This window comes from Lycium ferocissimum, chromosome 3, assembly GCF_029784015.1.
Source record: "Lycium ferocissimum isolate CSIRO_LF1 chromosome 3, AGI_CSIRO_Lferr_CH_V1, whole genome shotgun sequence".
NCBI classification, from domain to species: Eukaryota; Viridiplantae; Streptophyta; class Magnoliopsida; order Solanales; family Solanaceae; genus Lycium; species Lycium ferocissimum.
Window position 1 is genome coordinate 6,188 of NC_081344.1, and position 10,965 is coordinate 17,152.

The window sequence follows — 10,965 nt, forward strand, 5'->3', positions numbered from 1 at the left end:
GTCGGACATGACACTCCGGTCCATGAGTACATGACTTGGTACATGCATATCACTCGCTCTTGGTTGCCAACCCCTCGACGCCGCGTCCTGATGGCCGAGGATATGCATCACTCTCGGTGAGCGTACGAGGCGCCGGTAAGTTTATTCAATCGTCGTCTTATTATGTATTACTTTATGAATTTATTCAATTCTTAAAATTTGCAAATATATGCAGCTACGGATGACTCTGATGATACGTCATGAGAGCATTCATTTCCCTTACGGAGTCCACCGACCCCGGGATAGCGGCATATGCGGCACGGATAGTTCATCTTACCGATACTGGTATGACACAGGCACATGAGTGGCATCGTGTCGATGAGGATGTATCAGAGGGTGTTCCTGAGGGTGGTAGGGCTGATAGAGGTGGGCGGGCTGGCAGAGGTGGTCGGGCTGGCGGAGGTCTAGTAGATGAGCCTGACGATATGTCCCGTCAGGCTCCGTCGGCTACAGATACCCCTTCTTCTTCCAGGCCGTCGACTTCACAGAGACCTGGATATACGCCAGAGATGTTCCCACATTATGATCCTTGGTCATCATTTCCGCAGGTGCCAGTTGGTGATCTACATATGGGAGGCGGAGATGAGGACTTGGATATTATTTTCGATGACTACTTTCTCCGTTCTACAGCCGGGCCTTCGGCACCATCTGCATCTCCGGCTCCGCGGGCCGCTCAGGAGCCGTCTCACATGCCATCTCAGGAGTCCGCCGACACACAGGTTTATTTTTTTACAATAAAATAATGTATTAATTAATTATTTTATTAATCTAAACTAAATTATTTACATGTATTATAGGTTAATTCTTCTGCGCCTGTGGACCCATCTCCGCCTGTCCAGATTGACCCGTCTCCACCTCCAGCTACAGCTCTGGGTAGCGCTCAGGAGACATTTGAGGAGCCAGCTAAGGAGCCCTCTGACCAGCCATCTCAGGAGGCCATTGATACACAGGTTTGTTTTTTTACAAAGAAATAATTTATTAAATAATTGTTTATATGTTATTTCATGTTTAGTTTATGAAAAATTAAATTGTTTTTATGTTATTTCAGGTTAATTCTTCTGCTCCTGTGGTCCAGTCTCCTCCGATTGAGTCATCTCCTGAGGCATCTACAGGGGCTACTCAGGTGGAGACCGCCGCCGTCTCCCACAGGAAGCATATTTTCACCAAGGGCCTGAAGAAGGGAAGAAAGGATGATCATGGCATAGATCATCTTGTCATTAAGAGGAGGAGAGAGGGTCCTGATGATAGTGAGGGTGGTGGGGTTGGCCCTAGGGGTTAGGAGATTGTATATTTGTAAATAAAATGTACATTTTATGTTAATATTATATATATTTTTGGGTATTATTTTTTTAATGATAATTAGTTATTTTAGTATTTATTGTCGATTATTAATAACTCATGTGACGTCCTAGATTAATTAAAACCCTATAAAATATGACAATTAAACTTAAAGATAACAAGTTTCCAAACTTACTTCGAGCACTTTACAACCCCTAAAACGACGATCCAAACATATATGTATACTTGATGTAATGAGACGACATTATTGTACGCTAAAAAAATATTAAGTTCTATATAAAATATTTATATTCTGACGTTTTGAAACGTGACTAATCTTCGGTCAAAGTCCCAAAAAACTTAAAGATAACAAGTTTCCAAACTTACTTCGGAGCACTTTACAACCCCTAAAATGACGATCCAAACATATATGTATACCTGATGTAATGAGCCGACATTATTGTAGGCTAAAAAAGATATTAAGTTCTATATAAAATATTTATATTCCGGTGTTTTGAAACGTGACTAATTTTCAGTCAAAGTATGAAAAAAAGCTTAATTTTCAGTTTAATTTCCAAAGAATAAAGGCTGGGGTGGGGGACCCAACCTCTTTTACGCACAGATTATGTGCGTAAAAGAACTTTAGTGTAAAAACTACACTTTGGTCCTTTTACGCACATAATCTGTGCGTGAAGCCTATTTAGGTTTTTTTTTTTAATGGGTTATTTTGGTTCCAAAAATTTATTTTTGGGTTACAAAAGTCTTGGGCTCCACATAAAGTCCTTAATTAAAACGACCATTAGTCCTAATGGATCATCAACTTTTACTTTTACTTTTATAGTTTAATTTGAATATATCACATTTTTTAGCTTAAATAAAGAGCGTCATGACTTCCATATTCACCATGGAGCAAAAAAGTTATTATACTACTAATTTTTAAGTCTAATTCTTGTCCTATTATTTTCATAGTAATTGGACAACGTGGTTGCTTTAATATCCATATATCGATGGTTTTGGATCATTATTGTAACAATTAATATTAGCTAGGTTAAAGATATGTCTCATTTCAATGAATCAAATGTCTGGTCTCAAATATGCCTAGGGAGAAGTTCATACATTTTCAATCGAGGATACTAGATGCCCTACGTTGTCTCAAAATATATATTGCTCTCGTCATTTTCTTATTTTTGTCATGGGGTTTGACCAGAAATAGCAGCATTCATGCTCCTAGTTAGCTTGTGATGTTTTGTACCAAATGTTGTGTGATTCTTTAGCATTTCAAGCTAGGCATTTTTGTTCTGCAACATTTTCCACATTTAGAAAAAATCATCGAAACTCCTAGCTAGGCCAAACCTTGAGTATGTGAGTTATATTCGCGTGGGACTATATAAATTAATTTGTGCAATAATGTTGACTGCACGTGAAAACCCTGCTCTAGATTTATGCAAGACATTCATGTATGAGATTCTTAAAGAAGAATTAGCATGTTTAAGTGTTAGATCATCTCATCTAAAAGCTTATATTGTTAGAGAACACATTTTTATAACTTGATTATATCTTCAACACGCTCCTCCTATGGGTCACGTGCTGGTTTGGTTCTTTTCCAAAAATCAATAAGCACGTGAAAGTTATTTTTAATATGGGTAGTAATGAGACTCAAAACTAGTACAGTCAAACTTCTCTAAAATGACAACGTTTGTCCGAAAATTTCAGTGTTGTTATGTATGTATAATCTCATTTGATGTTTGGATCTCAGTTAGCTGTAATAAACAAAAGTACGCAAAAAATTATTTTTCTATACTTTTTATGTTATAAATGAAAACAAAATACTTGTTAATTTTAATTAAAATCTCAATTTATTTTCATATTTCATTAATTAAAATTGAAGTGATTAATAAATCCATAAGGGATGGAAAAAGGTCAAAAATGCCCCTCTACTTTTGGAAAAGGGCTAAAAATATCCTCCGTTACTAATTTGGGTCAAAAATACCCCTCTTGTCATTAAAGTTTTCAAATATACCCTTGTCTTAATGATAATCCCCCAAAATAACCCGATTTTATTTTTTAAACCCGACTCAACTAAATAAAAAATCCATAAGGATTATCCGCTCCTGTTTCAGCAATTTACGTGAATGACCTTACTGTGGCAAAATTATTACTCCTGCCGATGTAATGCTTACTATTTGGAGCATCAATGGGGAGTGTCTTGCTGTCATCGACGAATCACAACTTCCGTCTGGCTTCATCCTTTCACTTGCTGGTGAAACAAAAACCGGTTGGCTGGAAGCTAACTGGTATATCATAGGCCACCAGAGTGGAGCCAGTAAAAATTTTGGAAAATAATACATTGCTCTTGCGAGGTCATTCACATAAATTGCTGAAACAAGAGCGAATAACCCATATGAGTTTTTCATTTAGTGGGGTCGAGTTTAAATGAAGCGGGTTTAAAAAATGAAATCGGGTTATTTTAGGGAATTTCCATTAAGATAGGAGTATATTTGAAAACTTTAATGACGGGAGGGGCATTTTTGACCCAAATTCGTAACGGAGGATATTTTTGGCCCTTTGCCAAAAGTAGAGGGGTATTTTTGACCCTTTGCCCAATCCATAACTAGTTGAGCTATACCGATAAAGAATTAAAATCTAAGGAACATAAGCATTTTAAATTAATTGAAAATTTAAATATTTGAAGTTTGACGTAAGAATTCTACAATTGTAGGTTGTTTCGTAAATTTCAATCTCTTAGTAATAACATAGCGCTTGAATTGACATAGATTTTTGTTGAAACTTTTAGCAAAAAGGAATTAAATAGCTTTCCCTTGTTGATCACCATAAATATCTTAATATTTTATTTTTATACATAATATATTTCTTACAAGTATTATTACACAATATCTGAGTATGGCTGTTATAAAGAGGTAATTTTACAAAGAGTGTACCACTATAATGAATGTCATTGATGTTATAGGTAGAATACTGTTATAGATCAGTAAATATAACATGAAAAATCGGTTCTAGAGAAAATCAAGCCTTTATAGTGAAATGTTGTTACAACGAATGACAATTATAGAGAGGTTTCACTGTACCTCTAGCTACTATGATATGTTAAAGTGTGTGACCATAAGCTTTGGCAAAAGGCCCTTTCGAATTTGACCTTTGGCCTATGCTATAATCGATTTCAAAATCGTATATACCATGTGAACTTGTGTTATACTTCTTTATAATATTTCATTTTCTTTTCATTTTTACGTGGATTTTATTTAGGTGTCTTTATTTTTTAAAGTTTGTCAACCCTGGAAGATTTTCAGTGATCTTTCCCCTTAATTTGTTCTAATCTCTTTAATTAAATAACTGCCCCTCCCTCAAGAGCGTCACAATTATTCTCCTCCACGAGTGAAGATTACTTGGAGAAATTAAGAATTTTTCTTTTTAAAGAGAAATCTAAAAAGAAAGCCTCTATCAACATTTGCGATTATTGTCAGTATTTTCGTAATGCTTCATCCTAACATTGTCCGATAGAAACTGTCTAAATTCATGTAGTAGTACGAAGAATCTGTCATTTATCATGTTCTCATTATGTTTGTTCATTCAACTTTCTTGCTTGTAATATATAAAGTGCTCCATATAATTAGTAGTTCTAAAGAATAGCGACTTTTTTACTTTTCATCAATTTGTGTACGTACGTGCAGGTTGCAACATGAAACATATTCAATTAATCTGCTAATGGGAGATTCCAAATTGAAATTAAATAACTTCACGTTCAACGTAGATCGGACAGCTAGCTAGAATGTCGGTTACGAGGTTCCAAAAAACCAAGTAACAAAAAAAAAAGCATAACCCCTATATTTGTCTTAACAATCCATTGAATGTGTATAGATTATTAATTTAGCACTCGATAACTTAAAAATATTATAATCCAGAATCCATAAACTTGAAATCCTAGCTCTGACCAGAAAGACTTAAACAAGAGAAGAATTAAATACAAGTAAAATTATTATCTCCTTTTTAGGAAACAACTCAAATGCATGTACGTGGAATAATATTTGACACATCTTACGTTTATCATTTCACTAAGTCCTTTATTAGGAAAAGGGTAATATTTTTTTCAAAAATCTTAAAAGGTCGCAGTACGACCAACAAAGGGCTAATGGTAATTAAGTACCTTTTAAATTTGAAAGTAAAAGCCTAATAGGAATTAGATGACCAGATACAGAGATTCTTGGTTTTAGTCATCATTCATTATTAAGCTTAACTGTCTTTGTTTTGAAGTTATCGCTGGTCACCATCAACATTCTGTCTAGTATAAAGTATAATTACTGTCTAATTAATAAAATAATTAGGAAATGTACGTACGTATTACTTAAGTGAAGAAATTTTACCTTAAATTGTACAGCTTGTGACAGATTGTAGATATATGTCATGATCACATAATGGAGTAATTAGCTGATAATTAAATATGTTTGCAAGGATTTTTGGGGTGTTCGGTGTCGTTAGAATTGGGGTGTTCGGTGTCGTTAGAATTGGTATATATATATATATATATATATATATATATTCAAAAGAGTATGAACAGTGTTATTTACAATCCAACTATGGAACATCGACTCCCAAGATACTCCCTGAATCAAATTAAGAAATAGAAAATATAGCTGAGTATTATGTGCAAACCCGTATTAAACATCCTAAAATATACAAGGTTGACGCATGATATAAAATATGCCATATATCTTCGCGATTCATACAGTTATGAAAGTAATTAATTTAAAGGCACGATTCTGCTTTTTTGTTTTAGTAAGAAAAAATGTCTCCATAAACAAAACAAATACTATGTGGCTATATGCTGCAACCTCGATCCAAACAGAGTTTAGTTTAAATGGATGGATGAATTACGTAATTAGCAATGACTTTTTAACTACAATGTACAACTAAAACATAATGAAAAAGATAAAATTGCAAATCCGTGGTATCATTTTCAACCATGCTTTGTGCACTCATTTTGAGATCATCAAGAGTAATGACGTCTTAAATAATTTCTTTCCACTTTTGGAATTGACCATCGATACCATGAATTCACTGATTAATGCTTATCATACTGATAATCTTTCCATTTCAAATCAATTCAAGGATGATAACTTCTCTAAGACATATTCAAACCCATTCTAGAACATTCTAAGAAATCGGAATTTTTTTGAGTTTATAAGAAACTTCGATTTTTTTTTTTTTCATTCTGTTGTCAAGTAATAGGAGAATATTTACAATATTTATAGAGTAAATCGTTTTTTAAATTGAATCTTCGAGCGTACACAAATTAATACAGATCCGAAGACTAATATATATAGTGAAAAAAGTAGGTTTTGCGTGTTAAAGAAAATTATTATGCGAAACCTAATTTGCACGTATCATTTCTTACACAATAATTTTACCTATAGAGAAATCAAATTATTTTACCTTTTTATGTTAGCAGTTCAACAATATGTGGTACTAATCGAGTGTATTAGAAGTAAAGAAAAACTAATTCTCTTCCAAAATTACATATGTTTAATGGAAACATCAACAACCATGTGAAATTGACAAATAATAGTATTCCTAATACAAAATGACACGCAGTTAATTTCTTAATCTAAGAACTGAATTTTGTCCTTTGTTAGAAACAAAATAAAAATAAAATATGGAGGGCGGAAGAAAAGTTATCCATTCACAAGAAAATTTCGAAATGTGTTTTTAATTTTTCAGATTTTCAAGAAGTTGAAAAGTATTTTTATTATAAAAGAATTTTTTTAAGATGTAAGGAAATATTCATTTTTTTCAAAAGTTGAGTTTGCATAACTAAAAAATTGAATGCAAACTTCCAAGAAAATTACTCCTAAATCCATTCTTTTACAAAAGCACATTTTTTCTGTCCCATTTTATACGACATTTTCTTTAATTTGTCTCAAAGTGTGTCATATTTTCATACGTAGAAATAATTTAACTTTAAAGCCTTCACTTTACTATTAATGAGATTACTTATGGCTATAATTTGTCTAAGGCTTATTTTCGGTCACAAATTTTAAAAATTTTCTTTTCTTTCTTTAATATCGTGCTCAGTCAAATAGTATCACATAAATTAAAACAAAGGAAGTACTAGTTCCTCAATTCTAATTTGTATAATATTGTTTGACTTAACATGATGTGTGTGTATATAAAGAATACTCAAAATATCTAGTTTATATTTTATACACATGTTATCATATTTGTGTAACAATATGATTTCTTATTAAAAATAAAATAAACAATTCAAACAAACGGTACACTAATATTTATGTCAGTCTATGTTAATTTACTAACATACCCTCCCTCTTATACGCTGAATTTAACCCAAAACTTTGACATTACGTTTGTGGTTGGTCAGGTGACGTGTCGATTTGACGCTGACTCCTAAAGGCTGATGTAATTTTTTATGATCAGGTTTACCTCAATCCATTAATTTTGATAAGACGTAAATTTGTATGTAGAAAATCAATACAATTAACAAATATTTCGCCGATCGTAAATTATCTGTCGTGATTTCTAAAAATAAATATCTCAAATTATTTGTTATTTTAAAGTTCAAGACAAAATTATTTTTTTCTCATTTTATTTTTATCGGTAATAGCTCTTGATCAACAACTATAATCACCTCAATTATGAAGAGATGACACGTAAATATTCAATAAAGAGATATGATATTTTAAGACATAAATAAGAATAAAAGGTCAAAACCCCCTCTTAATTAATGTTTTTCTTAACTGATGTGTAAAAAAAAAAAAAAAAAGACGACAAATACTTTGAGACGGAGGAATTAACAAATATGAGCCTATAACTTAAAGATACAACGTGTTCAATTCTGAAAATCTTGAGTATTCAACGAATGAAAATTAAATTTTAGATTCGCCTCTATTGACTCCCCGTCACCCTGCCACTAGACCCCACACCCCAAAACTCTTCCCCCATATGCTCCTCACTTTTTCCATTTGTCTTCCTCATTTATACCCATTCACCCCCTGTATCCCAAACACACACAGACGCACACACCCTTTTATATATATAAAGGAATTACATTATGTAAACTACTCCATATTTTTCTCAAATGAATATTGAAGATGATGATGTGCAGAATTGGCCCATTTGATCAAGCAAAGTTGAACACTGATGACCCATTTTCTACAAACTTGATGTTGAAGAAGTTGAGCTCATCAAAGGCTATTATCTTAATAATGGTGTTTTTAACCATTTCACTTCTTGTATTGCCGTTGGTTCTGCCACCACTACCGCCACCGCCGCTAATGCTTCTGTGCATCCCAGTTTTGCTTATGGTTTTGCTTGTGGTTTTAGCTTTTACTCCTTCTAAATTACCCAATGCGCCTATCACTTCTTTGTAAAACTTTCAATTTCATTATATTATTCCTAGTGTGCATGCAAATACAGAACTGAAAGTAATTTAGGTTTTGAGATGTTCTTTTTTATTTTCAAGATTCATTGTGCTTCTCTAGTTATAATATATAGTACTGAAATAGCAAATTTCTGACGGACATTCTCATCGAAATGTTGTTAGAAATTTCCATTGTAAAATAGGGATTTTTTAGTTTGTTTTGTTTGATATGCATAGTTTATATTGAATAGTACACTGTAAGGAAGTTATAATTACTAACTTCCTTTCTTTGTATGCACCACAAATCAACAATTAAATTTCTTTTTTGACATATACATAAAGTTTGAATTATTGTTTACACTGACAACGTCTATATATATATATATATATATGTGTGTGTGTGTGTGTCTTTCGTATAGTTCGTGTATGTAAGTTCTAATAAGAAAAAAAAAAATGGGGAAATTAAATTTTAGTTGAATTAGGATTTTCATGGTGCATTGAATTGAACTAATAAGAAAACTTTGTTGCATTAGGATTCTCCTGGTGCATTGAGCGGACTATTCAAGCTTCTTTTTGTAATCGTGGTATCTGTCAGTACTTTTTATCATTGTGGTATTGGGTGAAAGAAATTACTTAATGTCTATGATTTTCGAGTAACTTAAATCGACCGATAGATCAGCTTGCCTATTCTAGTTCTTAATTATCAACTTATGTTTTCCCATGGTTTAATTAGCAAAGGTAGGGACAGGCAGATCGGAATTTGCATTCACGTTTAATGTCCTTTATATTGAATTTATTATAGCACTTTTATAATTATGAGTTTATATTTAAAGTTTATTAAAATCACAAAGAATCGTTAAAATTTTAGTTTTAAAAAAATCTGTACACATTTTAATTTATGCATTAAAATCAACGGTGAGAAAAGAAAATTATCACCGGTAATTTTTGTTATCTATAAAACTTTTGAGATTAAAATCACGCAGAAAAATAAACTATGATAAGAAGTCTTTGAATGTTAGTTTCAAAAGATAAAACTTAGTTTCAAAAGATAAAACATAGCTTTAACGTTTAATTAAAGATAAAACTAATTGATCAGACTTTAAATTTGAAGTACTAATATACTCAATTAGTGGTAAGCATTTGCCGCCACTGGTATTAATGTCGTGATTGATGCATAAATATGGTCAGTCTTATTTTATTGAGATCAACTAGCTAGCTTTCCATATGGTTTAGCAAAAGCAGGGAAAATTTACCAATGTTTAACTTGAAGCAATAGAGTAGAAATTAATTTAAAAAGAATAGACAGAAGGACGTTCCAAACCAAATAAATAATCCCAAATTGTGTTATTCATTACTCGAACAAGACTTATTGTTGAGGAATAAAAAAAAAAAAAAAAGGGATCAAAAGAATGCTCTACTCGTATTACTAAAAAGTAGGGTAAAACAAAAGGAACTAGCTATGGTTGTTGAAGGCCGATAGCGATTACTCAATTCTTAATCAGAAGATCAAGATCTTAGTTCGAGCTTTAGGATTCTTTGGGGTTGTGTGGTTTAACGACAAGTTTTGCAAGAATTAGTTATGCAGGAATTATATAACTCTAGGATTATGTGAATTGTTGAATTACAAATTAATATGCGATGTATAATTTTAATTATTAATTACTTTTTAAAAGAAATAAAACACTTCTTCCTATTATGAGCGTTAGTTTGGTCATTTTAGCATTTTAAATCCATGTGTTACTTAATAACCACATTTCATTCTACACTTTATCCTGCATACAATAATATAAAAATTCTCGCATAATTTATATATGTATTATTTATGAGGAAAACAACAAAGAACAACTAAATTGTTTAGATGTTATATTAATTAATCTTGATTTCTATATGTGGATTTAATTTCTTTAAATCTTAACAAAAAATGGCATAAATTTATGCTGATTTTTATGTAAAGATTATATCCCCTATAACTCAAACAAAATGGTCCCTTAGTAGGAAGTGCTTCCATTTGAACGGACCCTACACAGGATCACGGATTTAAAGTAAATTTCAAGTACAGCCAAAACTCTCTATAACGATGTCATTTGTTTGATTTTTTTTATTGTTTTTTGGTTCTATAATGAAATGTTGTTATAATAAATATAGTATAATATAAGATAATATGAGAAATCACTTTCAAAGAAAACTCAATTGTTATATATAGTGAGTGTTATTATAGAAAACGATCATTATAAAAATGTCTGATTGTACCGATTGTT

General features: G+C 32.0%; 1 protein-coding gene across 1 annotated transcript; it reads left to right on the plus strand.

Moving 5' to 3' along the window:
* Positions 1-261: 261 nt before the first annotated feature.
* Positions 262-1,370, plus strand: LOC132050790 (uncharacterized). Its single transcript, XM_059442149.1, has 3 exons — positions 262-758; positions 837-989; positions 1,088-1,370. Exons 1-3 carry the CDS (start codon positions 327-329, stop codon positions 1,316-1,318), a joined length of 816 nt encoding a protein of 271 aa, XP_059298132.1. The 5' UTR covers positions 262-326; the 3' UTR covers positions 1,319-1,370.
* The last annotated feature ends 9,595 nt before the right edge of the window (positions 1,371-10,965 follow it).